Source organism: Merops nubicus, unplaced genomic scaffold (genome assembly GCF_000691845.1).
Source record: "Merops nubicus isolate BGI_N331 unplaced genomic scaffold, ASM69184v1 scaffold10306, whole genome shotgun sequence".
NCBI lineage: Eukaryota > Metazoa > Chordata > Aves > Coraciiformes > Meropidae > Merops > Merops nubicus.
The window spans coordinates 195,893-221,776 of NW_008615942.1; the positions used below are offsets into that span (position 1 = coordinate 195,893).

General features: G+C 37.1%; 1 protein-coding gene across 1 annotated transcript in view; it reads right to left on the bottom strand.

The window, feature by feature from the left end:
- The window catches only part of KAL1 (Kallmann syndrome 1 sequence), a gene marked incomplete at its 5' end in the record, with an annotated part of 49,102 nt that extends 28,106 nt beyond the window's left edge, over positions 1–20,996 (bottom strand). The window contains 4 exons of the mRNA XM_008942707.1: positions 766–913; positions 3,663–3,865; positions 13,329–13,458; positions 20,812–20,996. Coding sequence (XP_008940955.1) covers positions 766–913; positions 3,663–3,865; positions 13,329–13,458; positions 20,812–20,996 — 666 coding nt within the window. The remainder of the gene's footprint in view (positions 1–765; positions 914–3,662; positions 3,866–13,328; positions 13,459–20,811) is intronic.
- Between the last annotated feature and the right edge of the window lie 4,888 nt (positions 20,997–25,884).

Sequence of the window (25,884 nt, forward strand, 5' to 3'; positions counted from 1 at the left end):
TTGGTTAATCCCAGACACATCAGCAATTGGGGCAGTAACTTGGTAATGTATTGTAATTATACAAATAACAATTGACTAAGAGTACGAATTATAGTTTACTTTCAGATTCAGATATGCCTTTCGATTACATTACTTAGCATGTAAGGTTTTATAATAGATCTTAACAAGAAATAACATGATATCTAAAGATCTCAAGATAAAAACTTGAATGTGGGTCCTATGTGTGCAACAATTTCTTGAGAACTCACTGCCTGCCAGACACAGAACATTTTAGATTCCCCAACAGAAGAGTTGATGTTTTGAATCAGTTCATAGTAGATACTTGTGTGGTCCAAGGGTCTGAGTTAATGGGCTATTCAAAACAGCCAGGACTTAAAAGCATTGCAAACTAAAACTGTCCTGTTAAGACAAAGACACAGAAATAGTTTTATTCTAGCCACTGAGAAATATAGTATTTATATCTGTATTACATGTAAAAATCGTTAACACCACAGTCATGCAAATGCTTCCAATCTTGTTGCATTTGTTTATTTCAGGTGAGTATTATCTAAGCTAAAAATTTAGGCAAAAACTGTCACCAATTTTTAGAGAAGAAATTTAATATTAGAAGGTTACTCAAATTCACTGAGTCACTATCATGCGAAACGGAAAGCTTTAAGAAAATTAGTTGGTTTTTTTTTTAATTTGAGAAATCATTATATAAAACATTCAAATTCCAGACAAAGAAGTGTTAGAGTATTGAGGTGTTTAAATACAATTACTCACTATTATTCCGGGTGTCCTCAGTTGTGCTAAAGTGGAGAGAAACCTTAGCACTTTTAAGTCGTATCTGACCCCAGCGTGTTACTGCCTGCAGCTCTACATTGTAGTTGCTGTTGGGTTGGAGTCCCTCCAGGATCACATAATTTTGGGCCTATAAGAGAGGACAATAAATACACAAAGTAGTTATAGTATTACTGAGACAGAGGCCCTTATTAAAATCAGGCCTGTTATCTTAGGCACACTATTCTTTTGAAATTAGAAAGGAAAACTCATGTATAAATGTCAACAGAACAAAATTTCCTTTCTTTAAAAAAGTTATATTTTATTGGACTATGTTTTTCTGCATTATTTAAAAAATACTAACCTTCTTAATGCTTACATCAATTACTTGGTAAATACAGACTTTTTTTAGAACAAAATAAAACGGGATTTTTTAACATATAACAAGATTTTTTCTTCTGCCAAAATTATTTTAGCTGGAGTAATTAAATACTTTATTCACCAATTTCTGTGTTAGCAAAACAGTTGGAAACTTCTTCTAGAGACAGTCAGTCTGAAGACTGCTAAAATCCAACATTCAGTACATTTTTCAGTATTTTCTATTTGTTTCAACAAACAGAATTTTATTGAAAACAAAAATGAAAAACCACTTCAAACCCCACAGCCAAAAATACCCCCTCATTGGTAAGAACACTTTTCTGCTGTAGAATGGAAAATAGAAAAGAAAAAATAGTTTACTTTGTCATGGAAGTGTCTTAAATGGGTAATCATCAGATTATCAGATTATCATTCTTCAACAAAAAATCCAGAAATTAAGGCAATAACAGCAAAGAAGGACCAAGGCTTCTCAGTATTCTTACATTTCTAAATTTTTTAAATGCATTTATAAAAATGCCCTTCTACCCAGTATCTCAGACAGAAGACACTACTCCATGTTTTCAATAGTGCCTGAAGTTTGACAGTCAATCCAGATTGAAAAAGATAAACATCTACTGCCATATTTAACACTTTAGGAATTGTCAAAAGCAACTCATATCAACTACCTTCACTTGTTTTGTGCTGAAATACTTATAACTCACTATAACACTCAATTAACCATTAATATTGTAGTCAAATTGAGTGTCTACCTGGAACAATTTAATACAGAAATAATTATAAAATAATTTGGACTAGACTACATCTAAAGGGAAGAACTGGGTAATGAAAAAATCTTCAATGATCTTTAAACAGATTTTTTAAAAAAGCTTTTTTTTTTTTTTAAAGTTTTCTGCAGTTTCGATTTTTAGACAGAAAAGTGGCTATTATATTCAAAGGACCATTCATTAGCAGTAGTCTCAGGACTGTGGAGGAAGGCTGAGTCTCTCTGGCATTGCCATGCACTTTCACGACATGATGCAGAAGAAAAAGTACAATGAGCCAGGAGTAATATGAAAGATATTTTAATAGCTGGACTTCTCTCTAAAATATGCCTAGACTCATTGGATTTCCTTATATTCAAAGTCAGAACTTGGTTCCAATTACCACAATGTTGCATATTGGATCTGTTTTAACATATTTATACATATACATTTATCCTAGGCAGTGTCAACACAACATTAAGGACTGAGCTCAATTTAAAAATTGTCTGAGTTTTGTGATTTAAGGCTCAGCTTGTGGAGAGAAAGCTCCCCTGTACCTTTAGACTGTAGCCTCTGCCATGAAGATCTCTAGCCAATGGCAGCTTTCCTGAGAAGCACAGAGTCCAACCCTACTTCTATCTTGCCAAGTTGATTTTTTTTAAAAGTGCAAGAATGAACTAACTTTCTTTTCTATTCTTATTGACTCTTTTTAGAGTGTTTAACTGAAGTTGAAGCAAAGAACCCAGTTATCTCTGCTGTTGAAATTACTCTGTATTGTCTACATTTGCAGGGAAATTTCCTTTTCCTGCCTGCCCAGCATAGAGCTGGTGGCATCCTTGCAGGCTCCAGACCCTGATCACCCATTACATCCCACGAGGAGTCATCCATCCAGCATGTCCCCATGGTCGCACCTTTGCTGTGTCCAAGATGCTATAGATAAACTCAGCACACAGTCTTCATTGCCTTTTTTTTTTCTCTGAGTTTGGTGACTGAGGAACAGGGAGGAAACTAACCCTCTGGCTTTCGTTCATCACAGTGCAAGCAGACAACCAGAGCCAAACCAGAATGTTAAGCCAGACACGGGGATAAATTCTCAAAATGCATCTCTTAAGAGCACTGAGAATTAAGTTCAGTCTGTTATCTGTAAATGATTTCTATTTCTGTTAAGTACTTAAATTAATACACAATATGCTTAAGGATATTGCAACAGTTTTCCAGTAAAGCAGTATTTGATATATTAAAAAACTTCCTATAGGAAGTTGCTGCTACAGGAATATGTCAGAACTTCAGTGTGACAGGTTAGTTAAAGAGTTTTGGGTTTGTTTTCTCTTGGACCTATACTGACTATTTAATGGTTATTCTATATGATAGTGTCACAAGTTTTATTTGCATAGTGAAATAACAATGTGACAGATGATGTTAAGCCTTTTAAGTAAAACAAACAGTCTATCTTTTAGAAGAACTAATAAAATAAGCTGGAATTTAGAGGACAAACAGCATTTAACTTTTGGTTCGTCTCTCCTGCACAATCTTATAGCGTTTAACTGCATTTTAAGGCAGAAGTCTACTTCTCTCCCTGAGTTTAGTGAAAGGAAGTGAGAAGTCAATATTATCTATATATAGATAGATTATATCTGTATCTATAGGCTTGGTGGTATTAAAAATTAAGAACACTACTTCACCAGCTGCTGAAATCACCACAATTCATCACGTATTTTACACTTGTACTCTATTTTGTGCCAGAACTAAGCCATATTTCTGTCTCCTTTACTATTTTCTTACCCCATCAGTTATCTTCCTTCTCTTTTTTTTAGCCGGGATTACATATTTGCTATACGTCCAGCTCCAGAAGACTTTGTAGTGGTGCACTGGGATATCAGGTTCTTCTGGAAGATCCCAAGTAATCATTACATTTACACTTCCATCATTGTTTGCACTGATATTGGCAATTCTGATATTAGATGGAGCTGGTGGAGCAGATGGATCTGGAATATAGAACAAAGATTCTAAAGTAATGACCATCTTCAATAAGGTAAAGATCATCTTCATCTCATGTATTTACGAGGCATACATGAGCTGGATTAAACACTCTCAGTACACAGAAGAAAATTTGGACAAAAATTTCCCATGAGTGATACGGCTTCTTGTAAATTTTAGAAATTCAAGCTCCACTGAAATTAAAATTGTGCGCTAACATCTAGCATTGTCACTATTATGTGTAGTTGATAGTTCACAAATATGAATCTTTATCAAACTGTACTACACTGTCAGTTTAAATACACAGAGAGTGTAAAACATATATGTTCTACAAGTGGCCTTATGTGATCACCACAGACCTGTATGGTGGAAACACTAAATATGTTTTCAGTGTTGTCAGGCAATTCTCAGATGACAATTATGTTTATACATGTTTCTTCAAATTTCTAGTATATATACCACCATAGGATATAAACACTTCCTTACAATAACTGTAATTAAGGTGCAATGATATATTATGATGCTCTAAAACAAAAACCCTGTAGACATCTATGACAACAAAAAGCAATTAGCTACCCCTGTGATTTATTTCTTTATTCTGGTTTAATTTCTGGTAAAAATCACTGCGATATTATTCCTTCAGTTGTCTCTGTGCTGACACTGAACCCAAGAAGGACACCTTACAGTCAGAGGTTTCAGTACTGAACCTTTTCTAATACTGAATGTTAGGTCCTCCTTGACTTGCCTACTATTATATATCCTGGCCCTGAGTAATGTGATCAACAGAAATTTTGCTACTGAGCTTCTGAAACTCCAGTTTACTATATACTAACTTCTGCTTTTTAATCGTACTTTTTTAACTTCTACTTTTTTTTCAAATGTCCATGGTAGACACACATTGGTGACAAAATATAAGGCAACTCCGAAGCCAAAATTTAAGTAAACAGTGCAACTCAAAACAACTTAAAAATATATCAAGCTGAATAAAGGAAATTCATCATAATTAAGGCATGTTATGAACCTGTAAGACAAGAAAACAATCTGATAGAAAAAAAAAATATTTTGTATCATTTTTTTAGACAAATGGGCCACAACTTATTTGCTAGGAATAAAACTGGAGGTGTGCAGAGGGGACACCAGGCATTCATTTACTGCATGGTTCACCTGCATCTTTTCATAATGGCAAATGAGCTGTTAAATAAGCTTTCCAGGCATACTAAGTTCATCAGATAATCCCTATGACAAACGGTCTCACTGAAAAATTCCATTATTTAGGTCAAGCAAACTGACACATTCAAAATTAATAAAGACAGCGTTTCCTTTTTAAAGATCACCAGATGTGAAATAATGGCTTATTCCTGTTATTTAACAGGAGTCTTGGTTAAATAACAATGGATGCTCCTGTTTCCTCACACATGCCACCTCAGTTAAATAGTAATGGATGTCCCTGTTTCCTCACACATTATAATACAACCTAACTTTTGGCTATAAAAGTTATAAAGCATACTTGAGTTAAAGAATTCTGGAATTTTAACTTAATTTTCAAAATAATGAGAATTTCTTTTTCTCTCACTTGTGTGTGGTTTGTGTTGTGTTTTAGCAGCTTGCAAGCCAGTTCCCTTTATTTTTTTCCAGCTTTGGAGAAGCACTGTCCTTACACTTATTTATTTACCTATAAAGTAGCCAGTAACTACATTTTAAAGCATCAAAAGCTATTTATGTAGGAGTGGATAAATTTAAGAGATTCATGTAATTAAACGGTTTATACTTTTCTCTAACACAACTTTTCATTTACTGCAATAGTTTAATAAAATCAGTAGCTAAAAAATGAAATTTAGGTACAGTAAATAGACGGATAATAAACAGATTCATAAATCCAAAATCTTTCACCTTCACTGATTTAAACTGTTACGAGTTTCTTTTTTTTTTTTTATTATGTTATATGACAATGTATTATGGCAATAAAACATTTATAACCTGAAGTGCAACATGATCGTATTGCTGTAGGTGAATTATTCAGGTTATCTCCCAAAAGTACTACGCATCATGTATTATGTATACATAACATATTGGATAGAGTTAAAACGTTTCAGAGAATGTCTTCACAAATGGGCAGATATAAGCAAAAACAATTCTAACCATAAAACATGCTTGTCTTCATTCTGCATCCACAAAAGACTCTGAGACTTTTTTAAAAAATCTAAAAGTGAAATAAAATAGCCTTTCTGGACAAAGTCTATTACAAAATTAAAAAGAAAGTTCTATTCATCAATTTCTCATAGGCCTAGAAGCAAATGACCAATTTTACAGTCTTCCTTTTCAAATGTTTCTGTCTCCATAAGAATGCAAGATAGCGTGTAATCTTCCATGTATAAAGTTACCAACTGACCAGAATGGAGCATTTTTATGTCTCAGAATAACAGGAATTTGTTTTTCTTTTAAGGTAACATCAAACACCTCTATTTTTCTCAGTAATATACACAGATAAAGAAATTGTTAAGGAAGAACTATGTGCCTACTGAAACCAAAAGATCATTTATTCTGACTTCTACAGCACCAGCATTTCACCCTGTACTTTTTATAACAGCAAAGTTTATTGAAAACATTACTTTATCAGTATCATTTCTTCATTTCAGCAGAACTAATCCATATGTAAAGGAAAGCCTAGTAGTGTTTCTCATTTGTTACAGGAGAATGTAAACATTATATTAAAAACATTGGGCAACAACAGCTAAGGAAAGAATGTCCCCTCGAAGAGAACATATATGTGAAGTAGCACAGCAAAAGCAGATACATTTTCCTGAGTCCCTGCTTTCTTCAGTCTCTCTTTTGCAATCCTCACAAATGTCATCCACAAAAATGCCTCTGAATAGGAGGAAGAGTGGTGGTGGTAGCAGGAGAAGATGGAAAGAAGAGAGATCTGCAGTCGACAGACATGAAAAGGCAAGACATTTCCAATTGCCACATTTTCCAGAAGTGCTTTTTAAAAACTAGTAGACTTAGCTGGAGAGAGTAGTAAACTGGAAGAAAGTAAGATGTGAAAGATTAAAAAACCTAATTTATTACAAGTTTGCATTAATCATCTAAAAAAACCTGTTTGATCATAGAGAGACAATAGTAAAATATTTGATTTGGAGTGTATGAGCTGAAATATGAAGCCATGCAGTGAGCACTTGATACCAGCCAAGGAACCATTCAATATCAAGTAGTTCAACAGAACTATATCATTATTCATCTATTTCTACCTATTTCGGTGACACACATCACTATTATGACCAATAGAACTATCATTTTGTAAGCCAAACCCCCGAGAATATTAACCTTTTCTTTCACTTCAAAGGACTGAGCTTCAGCAAAACAAAGAGGTGAGAAGGACTAGAAACAAAGCAAGATATTGTGATCATTGTTATCAACAGGAAAAATCCCAAAGTGACCCAAACCCCACCCTCAAAAACAGTAACAAACTCCCTCTCAAAAAAACAAACCAAAACAAAAAAACACAAAACCAAGAAATCCCACAACCCAAAACGCTGTTATAAGCATACTCCTCCATAAAGCATGCCTGACAGTTATCAGGTAAGAGATTTTTTTTTTCCCTACTTTTTTTAATCCTTCAGTATTGTATTATTAAATGGAAAAGTCATACTTCTACAAGGTGCTCTGTTATGTTTATCTATGCAGACATTAAAAGTAGCGTGAAACTTGTGATGAAATACTTCAAGATCTAATAACTGGTACTGGATTATAAATCTTATATACATGAGGTGTTTGTTAACCTGATAATGATGCTAAACTGGCATTCTGCTGACTATAGAGCTAATAACTATTCCACAGTTAGTCTTCATAGATCTGTGATCCCTTTGACTGACTGCCTGCATGTATAATTCAGATACATGAACATTAAATTACTGGAATGGAAACTACTGTCAGTTTTTTGAATGTAAAGTTCTGAAATTTTATATACACAAACTTATCTGAGTGTTAAATCAAGTTCTTTGGTTTGCAGAAGGAGTGATGCTAGCTGTAGCTTTTCCTTTGCAGTTTACACTACAACTCAAATAAAGTATCAGTCATTATACATATACTAGAAATTGGCACAGACAGCTGTCCTCAAATCCAAAAAAACCCTGGTCTCAGCAGCCTGACAAGTAAATCGCTTCTCACTGCTAGAAGCAATAGCTTCATTAGGTCAAGGCTGAAGCTGCTGTTCCAGTACATGGAGTAAGTACTGCATTTGTCTGAATTGTATACGGCTTGAGTACATCAAAGGACTTAAATTCTTTTCTTGCTGGCTACTTAGCCATCACAAGCAAAACTCCATCTCCAATCCCTAAAAAGGAGGATACCTTGCTGCAAATAAAATAAAGAAAACCCTCAATTAGCATCATTTTCAAAATGCACATCCTCCCACATTCAGATTTGTAAACATAGTGACAAAATTTATATTTTACAAAATTCTTTCAAACAATAGTGTCTGGAAGCACTCTGCAACCTTAACAAAACAGTATGTGCAAGCCACACACAAGAATCACATCACACCCTCCTGCAATGCATCCACTTCGGGCTTTAAATGTGACAAGTGTAATGAAATCAGTAAATAATTTAGAATATCTGTTAGAGAAGAAAATAATGACATTTGAACCAGAATTCTCATTCCAATCTGTAAAAGTGATAGTAAGTTTGATTCTAATTTAAACCCTTTTTTATAGACCCTTTTTTTCCAACTTTAAATTGCTCTTTTTTAAACATTAGATTCTCCAACTCTAAAAATCTGCTGAAGCTGCTCTACAGATAAGTTTCCAACTATTAAACAATTCCAAAGCATAAGCAGGAGGCTTTGCCCAATGGAAACGGCACACCAGCCATTCAATAAACCAGCTGTGCAACAGTATAAAAAAATCATTGGTCCCAAAGGAGCAACAGAAAGAATTTTATTGCCGGGAGTGGGTGTCTGTTCTGGTTTTGCTAACACTCAGTAATGTATGCATGAAGTCACATCCAGCGTGGTACTTATATGCTGTGAAAACAACATCGTCTGCTTCCTTTTGTTTGACAATTTATCATGTGCATGCTAGCAACTGCCTTTGTGTTGAAGATAATGAACTTTAGCAGAGGTAGAAGGATTGGACAGTTTGGGCTCATTGTGCTCATCTTGTAACCTCTTTTAGTCTTGGAAAATGTCAGAGTACCTACCTACAGCGTGGTGAGATAATCTATTATATGGAAATGCCTAATGACACGGTTCCCCCTAGTTAACTGCAGTCTCTGGTACTAAGAGTTCATTCTCATCATATATCATAAAAAAACTAGGAAAAATAGCCTAAAAGCTCTTACTCAAATGCAACAAATTCAAAGTTTTATTACCAGCATCAAGCAGCTTCTGAGCACTTGTATCAGGCTATTCAGTGACCACTTAATGGGATTAAAACACAGGTAGCTTTTTACCCATGGAAACTCACTTATGGGTTGTAGGAACAGCCCTCTCCTGCTTCCATAGAAAATGAAGCAGCTTGGAGAGAACCAGTCAAAATATGAAGAGAAATGTGTTTGTACTGTTGGTGATAAAAAATATTCTGCCAGGCATTTGTTAGCTTTATTTATTGCTGTTATTGCAAATTGTTCTCACTTGGTTGAAGAGGAAAGGGAAAGCACACAAAATTTAAAAGCCCTGAAGAGTGAAGTGGAAGCCACTGTCAAAACAGCAGAAAGTTTTGATCAATCTGGCAGTATCAGTCTGAAAATCCATGTGCAGAGTTCTACTTCTAGGAAAAAAAACAGGCTCCTAGGTGCATTAGTCGCTTCATCTTCTATCCACTCTGCTCCAAAAAGATACATACAGTCTAACCTGCGTTTCTTGTGATTTTGGCATTGCGCTTTGGCGAAATGAAGCAACCCTTTACTCCCTGTGAAGGGTTATGCCAACCAAGGACATGCAAATCCTTAATTTCCTTTATAAAACAAACAGCCAGCATAAAACAAATTCTCTCTGCTTAAATTCTAAATGTTTCATAAATTATCTCAGCTGTGTCACTTTGATTATTTATTATTTACAGATCAATGTCATAAGTGTAAAACAGCTAATAAGCATTCACCTCAAATGTTGACAGTATACAAGCATCAAAAGCTCCAAAAGATAAAACCTCAGAACACAACTAGATGAGGAATGGTAAGATGAAATGCTTGATGAAATACTCGTTTTCCTGTTTTTGTCTTTTTCATGACTGGGAAATTCAACTAATTTGGATAATAGGGAGCTTTAGCTAGTGATAGAAATGTTAATGGAAATTACATACCTCAGAAGACTTGACATTACTTTGAACAAAACAAAACCTTACTTTCCTGTGTCTACTCAGAGATCACATTTTTTTGCATTTGCAAAAAACCACAAAAAGAGTATAAAACAGCGTTGTGGTAACCAGACAAGAAGTCTCCTCAAGTAATTACAGCACCAACGTTTTAGAATGTTCTTTTTAACAGCTTAAAACATTTAGTGACAGAGACTTTGTGGTGCCGTACTGCTCCCTAGGTTCAGATTATATATCATGTTTATCCTCCTTAAGAGAAAAAACAAACCCAAATAATTTTCTGTTCATTATAACTTATGAGAAATTGGTAAAAGTTCAGCATCTCGTACAAGAATCTGTCTTCGAAATTGCTGTCATGTTTCCCGATCAAAGGGTTTCTTTTCGAAGAAAACTTTGGTTAAGTCTGACAAAGATAATAATCTTCACTTGGTCTTGGCACAACAGGGTGAATTGAAACAGTAAAAGAATTAATCTGAATTTCTGTCCACACTTCACATAAATGTAGCACAGAGAGTCAGCAACCTTCCAAAGGTGATGTGCCAAAGTCCGCTTTCCTCTTCCAAACTGGAGGTGAAATGTGCCTGGAGGAGCTCAGCAGGGGCCAGTACATGCTGGCACTCAAAAACCAGGCACATCTGAGCAGCAGTTTCTTGCCTCTGCCAGGCACTGGCTGCCACCTTCCACTAAGCTCCAAAGTAGTAATTAAATGTCTGTATAACGCTATAACTGTTGACTGGTGTGAGCATCTACCTGGGGACATTGAGGCTAAGAGATACCAATCGAAGCAACCCGGTATCACTCCCAACTGTCACCACCTAGCAGCACCTTCATCTTTGTCACCGAGCATTTCTACATGTTTCATATGGCAAAAAGCATTTTCATAATAACCACTGACCACTCCAGAGCCTCTAAAATAGTCAAATGAGCTGCCAGACTAGGATGACTTTGGCTACCAAACAGCTAGCTAACTGAACTCCTTGCTCTTTGTCTGCAATTCAATGATTCTCCACCAAGGGCTGGAGTTTAGATTTGAAAATTGTTACTTTGAGGGTTATGGGGGCGTTTTGAATAACAGTAGCTACATACTTTCTGCCATTACCATTTCAGTTAGTTCAGTTTATTAGGTAAGAACATGCAGAGGTACTACTGGCTCTCGCTGTTCTAGTCACAAAGTCGTAAAAGTGTTACCCATCTCCACCAGCCAGCCATGAGCAGCACTCAAGGAGAGCAAGTGCTTCAGGGGTAGCTGCAGAGGCCATAGAAAAAGAGGAGTCTGGTATCTAACATGGAATCATTTCAAAACCGCAAGCTCCTGAAACATGAATCATTGCCAGCTGGGAGGCTACTCTGAAGAAATATCCCTATGGGCCTAACCTGCTCTTACACGATTCTCCAAAAACCCACTTTTGGCTGTGGTCAGATACTGGGCTAAAGACACTTTCAGTATGACTTACTGTGGATGCTCTTAGATTCATTACCAATGTAGGTATTTTGAACAATATACTCCTGTGGGTAGCACACTCAGCAGGGGATGAATTTTTTGGAAAGTAATACAAATCCTGTTTGAAAATGTCACATTCAAGCCAAAACCTCAGTGTTATCATGATATACCTTTATGTAATTGCAATTATAGTGATTCCAAGCAGAATAGTTGGAAAATCTTTATAAACCCAGTAAAACAACTGACTACAGTCTTAATTTAAAAGAAAGTTGGTGCCAGATTCAGCAACCAAACGCTGTATCTGCTGAAGTCCCACTCATGAAGAAAAGATTGGTGCCGCTGAGTCCAAGCTCAACACAGCTTGAAGAAACTGTATGTGTCTGAAATAGTATGCTACTTAAGTATAATAAATTATTAAAATAGTATTTTTTTTATACTTTGAAAGGTTTGTGGTCACAGTACTAATGGGATAGCTATGCCAGCCAACCTTCCTACCACAAATGTAGTTATACCACCAACAAATTATAAAGTCTAATGTATGCTTATTCAATAAGTAATTAAACCACCCGTACCAGCAAAAGCACTTGCACGCCTCTCTAACTGCACCAACAAGATTTTTTTTCTAGTACTAACTATGGCCAAACAGCAAGCTAAAAGCTAGCATGGGGAACCCATAGATAGCAACTGCCTTTATTGCAAGATAATTCTGTCTGCAGAAAGAGGAGGCAATGCATTCCTTGAAGTGTGCGTTACATCAGTGTAAAGATTCTGTCATTACTAAAACAAAGACAAGTCTTTCTACTAGAAACTACCTCTTTTAGCAGAGTGCAAAGTGCTAGATCTCATTCTTTGGCACTAAAGTCAACCAGCATGGTCTGGCCATGTCCATGTTATCAACTGCCTTTGAGACAGGGTGACCGCATCCAGACCATCTGTCGGGAATAGTTTCTGGCCCGTGATAACTCCTCTACTATGCCTGAGAGTCATCTGGGAAAATTCTGCTTCGCATGAGTCAAAGCCAGCAACTTCACAAAGTGGGAGATCTGTTTCTCTCTCCCCCTCCCCCAGGTACCTTTTACTGGTATAGAAATAATTTGTGAAGTTATTTTCTCACCCAAACCCTTGCAAAACCAGAAATGGCAACAAAAATTCCCACAATACTTTGTGGACTGTCCAGCATGCCTTTCTAATGAACAGAAACATGCTACTTGGTATTTATACTGTTTCATTTTTAAGCCCTCACAATTAGTGTTAGAAAGGGGAAAGTAATATTAAGAGAGCCCACAGTTCCACCAACAAAATTCTGATACAATTACTTAGATACAGGCAACAAAATATTCCAATAGTCTGTTAAACACATGGCAGTAACATATTTCTAATAAGTAGAAAGAAAAATAAGAGAGACCTCTTGGAATAACACACTGAAACCCCAGTTCCTTCATGTTTCATGATGAGGGTCATGTTCTTTGATACCAACCGTGCAGAAACTGTTTAAAAGGGGGTCTATTCACTGAGACCCCTCACTGGTGCAAGAATAATGACATCTTTAACCTTTAGTTCCTTTGCTGACTTCAAACAGATCTCGCACCGTTTCTGACGCCGCTGGCAAAATTACCCAAATCCCACCTGTTAGAGCCCTTCTGCCCCAGAAGCGGGCAGAACAGACAGGCTGCACCCCTCGGGCGAGCGGCCGGCGAGCGGCAGACGCGGCGAGCACAGACTAACCTCTGGAGGAGCGGAAGTGCTTGCTGGGCGCCGTGAAGCCCCTCGTCCCGTGCACGTTCACCGCGGCCACGCGGAACTGGTACCACCGGCTCGCTCGGACGTCCCGCAGCCGGACCCGCTCCTCCGTAGTCTGGTGGGGAAAAGGTCAGGCTTACACTCGTTGTTCTGACCCGGCCAGCTGTGCCACCAGCTCCCACGCAACACCGTTCAGTCAGGCCGCATACACGCCCGCGTCAGCAGGTGTATGCCACCACCTCACCCGACTCCGAGCATCATTCTGTGCTTGCAAAGCATTTACAGCTGTGAACAAAATCACATAACCACCCAATTTCACAGTGCATTGCAGGTCTCTTCCGGAAAAAGTGACCTTTAGAAAACTGGTGAAGTGTTAAATTCACAAAATTAGCTTTCCAGTTATCACAACCTTCACCAGCATACAGGTCCTAGCTGCTCAGGTGTTAACGTTTCAGGGAACTTGCTGCCCTCGGTCACAGGACTGATTTCTCCAATTCTCAGTTCTCAGGGAACCAAGGGTCAAAAATGTCTTCGTGCAATCTAGTGCTGTGAGAAGCCACCCTTTCTGGTTCATGGGAAACACAAAACCGCCAGGTAATGAATGCAAGCCTTCTTCAGATCTTCGGCACTTATGTCAAAAAGATACTCACAGTCTTAACCCTTCCCTGCAGACTTTTCTCAGGTCATAGCAGATGACCTTTGCTCCAGCAACACCCACTGAGACTGCTAGCGTCATGAGTTCAATTTCCAAATCCTGCGGGAAGTGCCTCAACCTCTGAAACATGGCATAAGCATAGATGCACTCTGAACCTTTTCAGTAGGAGGTGCTTTACACACTCTTATTCTGAGCTCTGCTTGCCTCTACCTTATTTTTCCCCTTTAGAATTTTACAGAGCTATCTTCTGTACTGTTCCTTGTTTTTCCTAAGGTAGAAACACCTGAACTGAACACATCCTGATAACAGCTGAATCACTGCCACGTACAAAAGATGTAGCATTTCTGTAGAACTCGTCAGCAACTCACCCACTTGTTGAAGATATTACATTTGCAATTGCCTCTCAATTATCCAGTTTTCAATTTATTTTAGAATGTTTATTGCTTTTTATTTTAATTTTCTAATAAAATAACACATGAACCTAAACAAAATATCCTGTATGTGTCTACACATACTATACAGTGATTACTGGTTATCATTACTGACCAAAATGAAAACTCATTGAAAATGTAGTAACATCAATTTATTTTTACAAGCTCTGTGTTCTAACTTCAAAAATTTATCTTCCCTATACAGGATTCAACGTTACTTGCAATGATGCCAAGTAGTTCCCAAAAAAGGTACAGCATAATTTCTGCTTTTTGCTCCCTTTCCAATCTGTGTAAGAAAGTAGCAGCTGCCAACCTAACTCGGATAGCCAAAACTTGGGAAGTTGCTTCATGTCTCCCACAATGGTATTTTTAGAGCCCTGACAAATAAAATTTGTAGCTGTTATCTTGCACTTAATCTTTTCATTTGGTGACAAGCAAAATTTAGGGAATGTGTGCATGTAATGGAATGGGAGCCTTCCTAAACGGCACTATTAACTGCTCTCAGACTGGTAAGTGTTACAGACTTTAAGCCCCTCACACTGCTGCTACTCAGAGTCCTTCTCCATTCAGACCACTGTATTTGTTTCTTTGGCTTAAGCAGGGGGTAACAGTCTTGACACTTTCATTGTCTGCCTCATCTATCCTTTTTTTAGCTTTCATGTTACACGTAGAGTAATATATCACATACCACATATCTCATCCAGTGAAGGGGTTCTCCTAGGGAAGAAAAAGCCTACCCAAACCAACTTTTAATATTATTTTCATTTCCTTGAGCACTCAAATATGCTAGTTTATTCCAGCATGCAGACAAACATACTCAAGAACTTACAGATAAAAGACATGACAGTGAACCAGTCATATAAATTATCTCTATATTAACAGAAAAAAAAAATCCTAAGGATATATTCAAGGTACTGCTGCAAGTGAAATTGGGGTCAGAACCAATATCTAACCATAATTAAATGGTACAACAATGTGGGTTTTTAAAAACAGATACAAATTTATTTACTAATTTACTTTGAATTTATTTACAAGGCAAGCATAATCTGAATAGACTTGATTTTATATTCCTCAACTGAGGAATTTTGTCATTTGCATCAGCTCAGGTATTCTGCCAGGACTGATTAGAAGAAAGGATTTCAGTTGTGTCAGTTTTCTGTGGCAGCCATGAAATACTGTAAGATCAAATAGTCTGTCAATCCTCATCACCAAAATTATTTTAATGTATGAATAAGCCTTCAGCCTATTACTTTCATAATTCATTTTGTTGGCAAAGCTGTTGAACTCAATGGCATGCAGGAGGTGTATCATTAACTCCTGCACCATAAACTACTTGGGCACCGCTGAGAAATCTTCATACAGATTTAATAAATTTCAAGAGCTAATTACTGCTGATATATCTTATACTACATTAATGGTAAATTTAATTTTTTGTTTAGTTAGTTCTCATTACTTAAGCATGGTTGGAGATGAGATCGTAATACTGAATCTTTTGAATATCTGTCTTCTATTAATATAAGTGTACTACATGGTGTGCTGAGCAGTATTAAATAACTAATGGTTGAACTTCATCACACCTAAAATCTGCCTGAATATGAGAGAAAAGAAATAATTTTCTTGATTTCTTAGAACAATAGTTTTTTTTTAAGAAATATGAACAAAAAGAAAACCCCTCAAATCATTATGGGACTATAATTACTACTTATTCTGGCTATGCATTACACATTAAAGAGGAATGTTTTGAATCTAATCTCCAACCCTAACAGGCATTTCATTTGGAATAAAACAACAAATGAGTCCTCAGACAAAATCATGGGCCAGCATCTCCACCTTCAGCACCATCTAAAGTTCAATGAAGACAAAAGGAAGTCCCCATTAATTACATTAAGATACAACTTCATGTAAGAGCAGCACGTAATTGCAACTACATGACCTGGAAGATACAGAGACCAGATTGACATGCCTTCTCAAGAATGCATTTCAGGATGAAGGGACAAGAGGCCACCTCCAATGGCCAGAAAGAAGAAAGTGGTTTGGCTTTCTGGTAATAATGTGGCTGAGATTTGCCCAGAGCAGACTCATTTAGGAAGCACTTACAGTTCTATTCCTCTCCCAGCAGCCCTTAACTGTTTAAGCCCTGAGCTTTCTCCTGAAAGCAGTCCTTCAAAAAGGGATTATCCCTTACCCTTATGTTAGTCCCATCAAAATGCCTAGAGGAATATCCCCCTGTTGCTCATAAAACTGCCTAATAATTAAAGTACTTACCCAAACTTTGGATGACCTAACTTCAATCCCATCCTTTGTCTGAGAAGCTGAGGGAAAACGTTCCCTAGCATCTCAGATGTTGAAGGCAATTTTGAACTAAACACTTCCTACATTCACAGGTAAAACTGTTCCTTGAAAAAGGAAGGCTGAAAGTTACAACTTCTTGCAAGGGAAAGGTGGGATTAGTTCAGATGGGGAGTGAGAATATACGACCCAGCAGCACAGGAGTTAGGACATTCAGATGGGATTCTTGGGTCACCACTCCAAGGATTTTTTTTTCTCTTATTTATATAAAGTTGGCAAAAGATGGTCTTTCTAGCAAAGACTGGTAGATGGGACACTCCTCTACCCAAGGATTACAGTAATTAATGGACTGTTACAGTATGTTCATTCCCTTTCTATCACGCTATCAACCCTGGATTCCTTTCTGTATTGCAAAGCTTTAATGGAAATGGGAGAGGAGAGCCTAACCCTGCTCAGTTCATAGCTCCACACCTTCTTCTGATATAACACACAATGATAAAGGAATTTACAGTTCAGAGTGAAAGGATACCATTCATGCTATCAGAAGAGCTGAGTTTATGCTCCCTCTCATACAGAAGAAGCCTGATAGTGCTGTGTCCACTTCTAGAAGGACAGCAGACCTCCTCTATTCTGTGTGGATTAAAACCTCCAGCAGGGAATTCTCACTGTTAAAGGGCTGAGAAACTTTTTGTGATCCTCAGAACCAGAATTTCAGGTGTCTCAGAAACTTCAAGTTTTAAAAAAGATTAGTTGTCCACAGAGTTTAGACAACTCCAAGGTGAAGCACTAAGGTCTGTCACAATCAAGCTATCAGTAAATACTGCTCATTTTTGTCTGCCCATATGTATACATACACGTATATATATGTGTGTGTGTGTATATACACACACATATGTGTGCACACACACATACTTGATATCCATTCACACAACACAGACATGTTTTGTCTGAAAATAACTGACTGGCATATTTGAATTAACTGCATTACTTAATATAATTAAAGATCTAAGTTTCCGATGTCAACAGTAATACTGTTATTTTAGAAAACATTAGCACCAAACAGAATGATAAGTTTATTCACCAGAGATGCAGTATTCTCAAAGGATAGTGCAGCAGGTTCTGCTCAGCTGGTTAGACCATAAAACACAGTAGTGTAAGAAACCTGGCATGACCACTTAGGTCACTGTACATTATAGCCAACTTGGCTAACTAGCAACTTAGTTCCCATAGTTTTTATATTAACCAATGGCAATTAGTCAAATGGTTAATTATGTCAAGTTTTCCCCAAACCGTGCAGTAAAAAACCTAAAGTTGACAAAATCTCTCCTTCCTGAAGTGAAAAATAAACATTTTCTTCAAGCTGTTTGCTTGCTTTACATACTCAGAGAGTTAAACAAATAACATATTGATAGATTGAGCCTTCCTCCTTAAAAAGAAAACATCAGGAAAGACCCGATAACACAATACAGTACAAAGGAAACAAACTTTTTCAAAATTATTTTTTCAACACCAAGTAAAAATTCATGTCAGACATGAGAAATTAGTTGCAAATTAGGTCACATAAAATCAACAGAAAACAGAAGTTTTTTGAAAAAGTAAACCTCTTAAAATAAAATTATTGAAAACTATAACCCCTTTTGTTCTTGGACAGATAATAAAAATAGAATACTGGGTGAGGATCTGATAAACTAATATGAAATTTCTTACAGTAAGATGCAAACAACTTCACATAATTACAGTACACATAGGCACAGAGAAATTCAGATCCTCACCCAGAACCATTTTGATCTTTGACTCTTTTTTGTACACACTCTAGCTTAAGTTGCAGAGGAATGAAGAGGCCAGCTTCCTTTTCCCTGAACTGAGATGCCCCAGGAGTTCCTAGCCAAATGGCTGAGCTCTTCACAGCCTTTTTCTATCATTAAGGTCTCACAGCACAATGTTTTGGAATCATACAAGGAAAAAAATCTCATTTATAGAAACAAGAAAAGCCCAGAGGCTGTGCACACAGTCACTTTAGTCAGACTGGGTATCTATCCTTGTTGCTGATATTGCAAAATAAATTACAGTGCATGCAGCCACACAACAAATTTGACTGCCTTGTGGGATGTCTAAAACTACAAACACCACAGAGGTACATTACCCTGTAGAGACAGAAATTCTGATAACTAGCACCTGTGAAGGGTGCTCAGCCTGTATGTCCCATAAAGTAAGATCCCCAGTGGGGTCCATCACACAATTAAACACGTCTCTTGTGATGAAGAATGGACAGGGAAGTTCTCAGAAAGATGTCATTTGGAAGAGGGTTCTCCTGCCACAGTGATCAACTCAGCTCGTTCTGTCTGCATGTAACAGACCCCCAGGAAAGGCAGCTGTCAGTCAGCTTCTCACTCTTACACAGCAACATGTTTCTGGAACACTGTCCCGTACATCCACTGCAAGAAGGCAAAGATTCTGTGTATGCTCCACTACCATGGAGCACACCACTGCCTACTTCCAGAAACGTGCACAAGGTCTGTTTCTAGGTTTGAGAAAAAGCACAGGGGTTATAGCTACCTATACAGTCTAGATCCACCAAATAGGAAAACTGGACTTATACAATGTAGCACATACCCACTGCGCTGTTTAACAGTGAGGAGTAATTCAGCTCTGGCTCATTTTTGCTACATGGTATTTTCCTGGTAGCAAAAGGAAGTTGTTTGTGGAATATGGAGAATGTAGATTCAAGACCTGCACCTCAGCTGAGAGATAATGAAAACTTCACTGGAACTTATTTGGAGGTGTGCACGTTCCCCTGGGCTTGCAGAAGCAGGGTTTCATGCCAGGCTCTGCTGCAGGTGACTTCTGAGGAAAAAACTAACATAGTGACAGCCCCCTGTAGCATGAAATGGAGGTTAAGAACTTCACTTCTGAGTGTTCAGTTTCATTATTTTACTATAACTTTTTCCTACACAATCGAACTGAGAATCAACAGAGATTGTCACAGAATTTCAACTCCTTACTTTATTCTGTGGATGGTTCTACTTGTTCTCTCTTTCCTTTTCTTCCTAGCTATAATGACATTTTGCAGGTCTTTTCAAAATTTTGCATTTTGCTTTTCTTGTCAGCAGGGACAAGAGTGAAGCAGTTAAGATAAACGATTGGAACTCTGCCATCCAGGTGGACTGTCAGCCTGTTAAAAAACAGATTGAAACGGGGAAGGAACTAAGTGAAAATTTATGCTCTGTTGGCTGCTTCTCATTAAGAAACATTTGCTCATGAATCTTACATTTTCAATCTGGATTGCACTGAGTGATAAAAGCATGACATCATAGGCTTTTCCATACTGGGAGGGTCACATCTGAAAAAGACTTTACAAAGAATAAAACTTTGTCCTTTTTTCACTCTTTATTTTTAAAAATTGAATTGTTTTTTCATCAATTATATTTCTTATCTTTTTTTATAAGAACCAAGCCATGCCTTGGACACTATGCACTGAGTTTTACTGACCTCAAAAGGACTATGGCTGTTATGTGCTTCCTTCAGTGGATTTTAGTATCTAACTCCAAGTTTTTCAAGAGATTTTCGCCTTTCAGAGACTATGGAATTCTCAGCTGAACAGCTCATAAGTATGTGTTTACAAAGAAAGTGCCACTCATTGGACTTAAGAAAATCAAGCCTCCAGCTAGTTCTATAGATTTTCATGTATAGAGATCAAACTCCCAAAACAAACTGAATTTAAAAACATAAACCTCTGAATGCTTTTGGGGGACACGAAAATTACTATTTACTTCTTAGGCATATATTCACACATTTTTTAAGAGGTCACTTTCAATACAGACCAAAAGCTATAACTGAAAAACTGGAGGTAAAAATACTGAACTTAATTTCTCCTGAGAAGGTCTAGAAACCAGTCCACTGAGCAGTGAAGTAAGGCTCTGGAAATCTGGATTCTGTTTGCAGCTCCATCTTGACCTGGAAAGAGGCTCTATAAAGGGATCCCTCTGCATGAGCCTCCTCACCTGCCAGTAAACTAACTCTCTTCCAGTCTGAAGAGGACCTTCAGGTCATGGTCTAGAAGCTAGGGAGTCATATTGTTTTGCAAAGAACTGACCTGTGCCACAGTTTGCCAGTTAGTAGCATCATCCTCACTTGGATGGATTCCTTGATTCCACCTCCTTTGAACAACATAAATCACAGGCTCAATGGAAATATTGAATTTTGAAGACCACTTCACCTCCAGGTCTCCAGACTGAAGTTCTATGAATTTTAACTCTTTCCGGGGTTTCAGTGGAACACCTGTAATAGAAACGTGCAGACAAAAGTATACAAATAATTTACAAGATGTGATTAAATCATATATAGATGAAGCTGTATTAAAAAAAAATTAAAGCCCCATCCCCTTTCTTTAGAAAAAAAAAATCTTCAAAATTATTTCTTCATTTAATTTAAAAACTAAGGGATCTGATACTTGCAAGCTAACACTATCTAACAGAAAATGCTTCCCAAATATGCTTAGAGAATGTGGAGAAAGATCCCTCTAGTACCAAGGAGAACCAGCTACACTTGTTGTTCAGTTTGTCATCTAGTTTGTCTTTAAACACATCTAGTGACAGAATTTCCACAGCATCACATAGCAATCTGTTCCACTACTTCTACATCTTTACTATTAGAAAGCTTTCTCACCAACTTGTTTAGTCTACTCCATTGTATCTTAAACTTGACACTTGTCCACGATGTTCCTGGATCATGGAAAACACATGCTTTCTTTAATGTATAGAGGAGCCTTTTATGTGTCACAAGACTATTGCCATGCCTCTGAATGTTTTCTTCTTGAGTCTAATAACCACAGTGCACTCTATTTTCCTTTTAAATCAGTGTTTCTAGACCTCTGATAATTCTTTCAGTTGCCTCTGGAAACTATCCCATTGGCCTACATCCCTTCTCCACAGTGAAGCCCAAAACAGACTGTGTCTACTAGTGTAGACTAGAGAAGCAGAATTATTTCACACATCTTACACTAGTTAATGTAATTAAGAAAGTCGTTTGCCTTCTCCATGGCAGCATGATCTTATGGACTCACATTGCAGGAGTATTGTATGACGTGCCCCTCTCCCCTCCTCCCTAAAAATCTAGGAAAGGTAATTCCAAGCCATCTTGCAATAGATGTGTTATAACTAATATATATTGTCCAATTGCTACATTTCAGACACAAAGATGTCTTTCTGAAGTTTTACAGTAATTTCTCAATACACAGTGACACTGAAGAATGGTTATTTATTTTGTTTCTACTGCAGACAACACCTTTTTGAAAGCATTTGCAGTAGTTGGAAGGAAAAAACAGTGACACTGAAGAATGGTTATTTATGTTGTTTCTACTGCAGACAACACCTTTTTGAAAGCATTTGCAGTAGTTGGAAGGAAAAAACACAGTGACACTGAAGAATGGTTATTTATGTTGTTTCTACTGCAGATAACACCTTTTTGAAAGCATTTGCAGTAGTTGGAAGGAAAAAAACAACTCTTCACATTCAGTATCCATTGAATCTATCAACAAATCAAGTGTTAAGATACATTTCTCTAGAAAGACTTTAACAACTCCTGTATTTGAGTGCACAGCATTTTGCAACTTCAGGATACATCACAACTAAGTTTTTTGTGCTGACATATACACCTTCTTAGCAAGTTACCCTATGTACTTCAGTTCTTTTGTCATTTCAGTAAGTGTCCAAGCCCAGCCCTGCATGCTGGTTGGATATGTTGTTTCCAACTGATTCTGCCACAGATGACACGGTACCAGAATTTCTTTAAGTGAACACAAATCACTTTTAAGTTTCAAGAGGCATTCTCCTAAATCTGTTTATATAATTAGCTATTAGTAAATAAAAATCGAACCTTATCCCTTGAAGAAACTAAAATCAACCTGAGGAAAACCCAGTCTTTAAATCTGTTGATCAGTGCAGTTTAAATCCTGGATATCCTTCAACAGCCTGCAGTATTAGTCTAATGTAACAGACATCACAGAACATGTCAGTTTGGATTTCCACATTTGAAAATCCTTCTTTAATTATGATGTACAATAATCCTACAATTTGCATATTAAGAAAACTTCCATCTGCTTTGCATTAGGGGCAGTTGGATTCATTCTACTGCAAGTATCTCAGCCTCTCCAGGGTTATGTAATTGTGTGCAGATGGAGCGCAGCAGCACAAACAACAAGAGCATGGCACAACTGCATTTTAAAACACTTTTGTAGCACCAGCACCATCAGTTTAATATCCAGATGTGTAGATCCAATTACTCTTCAATGTGCTTTTTATTATATAAATGGTCAGTCCCTTCATCGTGCTGGAACAAATTAGTCCTCTTGAAGTCTGCAGAGCTTTACTGAAAAATTCACCAATTGCTGTATGTGTGCAATATCAGAGATCAGGAAATATTGTTTCTAAAGGTGTTTTTCAAACAGCAGATGCAACTCTGTACCATGAAGAATAAACGGACATTGGTCCATCATAAGGATCTCTATCTTAAATGTCAGTTCTCCAGGAATTAGAAAGTTTCCATGGAAGGGTTTTGGACACTAAAGGATACATTCATGGCATCAGTACAATTGTAAACACAGTGGGTCAAAGATTTTTAAAACTGCACATATTTTTTAAATAAAAAAATATCTTTTTCCTTAAGCATGAAAAGAGCCTTTAAACTGTGGATGACAATGGGGCTCCAGCTACCCTATTATGATACTGTTGTACTATCATACCCTTTAAATGTCATAATCTTCTCTTCATAATTTTCCTTGCCCAGACAGATCTGTAGTTGGTCTCCTGTACGAGCTGCTTCTTTCCATGTTTCAGACAAAAGTAGTTAGGCTGGTTTAGACAGCTTGAACCCTAAATCTTTGTTAAAAAGAGGTCCTTAAAAGTTCACATAAGTAGACGTATCATCACATCTGAGAGATCACTAACTTCTGTGCAGGAAGAAGGCGATAAGTAATTTTTTCAGCTGTCACCATCCAGGTGTAGAAGACATGAGTCCTTGTTGTTACTTGGAAAGGCATACATGCATGTTAGACAAAGGGAACCTGATCACACATTTTCTACCCATTTGTCTTCCTTCTTTTTCTACTGCGTTTTCAAACCGTTTTATTTCTAAGCAGAGATATTGCCCTCATTTCATATTCCTGAAGTACCAAATCTACTTTAGGCACTTACTGATATTTATAACATCATTATACCCATAAAAAAAAATAAATATGTAGGCCATGGAGAAGGGAATTCCATAGTGAAGTCCTTCACTAGTTGAGATGACATCAAGGAGTTGGATGAGACAGATGATAGAAGAGTAGGAGAGAATGTCTGATATGTCCAGTAAATTGAAATAAATGTGTGAAGACTATGTAACTGATTAGTAATACTCTCAACAGAGACTGAAAAAAAAATTATAAAGTACAGTTTGAAATTATAGCAACTACAAGTCAATAAACAAATAGAATGAAAAGTAACCAGACGTTATGTTAACCCAACAAAATTTGCAATATATGACTTTGGTGGCAGTGTACTTACAGTAATATTCTTGTAGGGTTGGGTTTCAGCACTTGCTATTAGAGTGTAAATGCAGTTTGTAAATACAGCAAATCAGATGGGTATTTTATATCTGATGTCATAACTAATCTCCAGAGCTTGATCAACACTGAAACTACAGGAACTTCTCTAGACTCTTAGATTCAACATGAGTTCATTTTCTAGCTAATAGTGCTGTCAAAATGATAAGAATAAGCACTAAATTTATTCACTAGATCTTAGTCATGCTTGCAAAGTTTGCTTTTCCTTAGTGACAGGAAGGTCATTTACCCCAGTAGGAAACAAACAGCAAGCCTGCTCCACTTCTATTTATCCTTTGTTACAGAAGGACAGGTTGAAGAGGCTAATTAGCTGAATTCATCAGCTGAGAAGGTAACACAGTATTGGGCTTGCCCTTCCTCTGCAAGACATATATGCTCTTATAAGCAAGCACCTCCTGCAGATAGGTGATAAGATGATAGAGGTTACTTCTGTTCCTATATAAACAGGGTGAACAGAGGCAGACTTTCTGGTGTGCAGTTTTACTAAGTTTCATACCCTGGCTTATCCAGTGTCCTCTCCAAAACCACGTTCTCTTGTTTCCGTTGTTTGCTTGCTTCTTTCTTTTCTTTCTATCATTTTCAGCTGTTACGTTTGCTGGAATGTTTTGTAGTTATGGTATGGAGCCTGACCATGTAAATCATTACACATGCAATAAAAATGTCAGTTTATTACTCTGGTCATTTATCTCAGGAAGACAAAAGAAATTAGCTGAACAACCCATTTTAATAATTTCCGTTTTGAAAGGTGCTGTGTATAAGAGTGCATTGATTCCTTAATAGTTTTGAAGGAGCTGCTCTGAACTACCTTGGAAGCAAGAGAATTTCCCTTCTGCACTGGAAATCTGGATCTCTGTATTGCCTGCTGTTCAAAATACTTTGAGTACCATCTTCATCATTTTTATCTCTACTCAATCTCTATGACTTCTAGATAAAATTTTGCCATTTACATAAACAAATAAGACAGCGATTCTTGATAGCCCATCAAAAAGACAGGATTCCAAAGTCAAAGCACACTATTTCTGACATACGCTGCCATCACTAGGGATGTTCAAAAACACGCATCAACATTTCTGTTAAAGCAATAAGCTTAAAAATGAAATCACCATCTCCTTCACGTATTTTACCATTTTTCCATGCACAGATGGAAATGAGTCTGGATTCAGACCTAAGCCTGGAGCTTAGTTCAGAATTCTGCTGTATAGGCTCTCCATAGAGGGCCTATGCTATCAGAAGAGTAACAGATTAATATTTATTTTTTATCACTGAAGTAAGGAGAATGTACTTCTAACAAAACATTCCAACCTTGTGGAACAAGAAAGTGCTTTTTACAAATGCTCACTGTTCTGCATTAAAACCACATTTTCAGAAAATTTGCATGTATAAAGATTGTTTTTGAATTCAACCAAATTAAAATCTAGCATTTGTCTAAGTAAATAATGTCTTATTCTATTTGTTGCTGACAATGGATGTCAAGGAAAACCTTTTTTCACAGAATCTCAGGACTAAAAGATTTTGAATAAGACTACCTTAGATTTAAATAATGAATGTGTGCGTGTGTGTGTATAT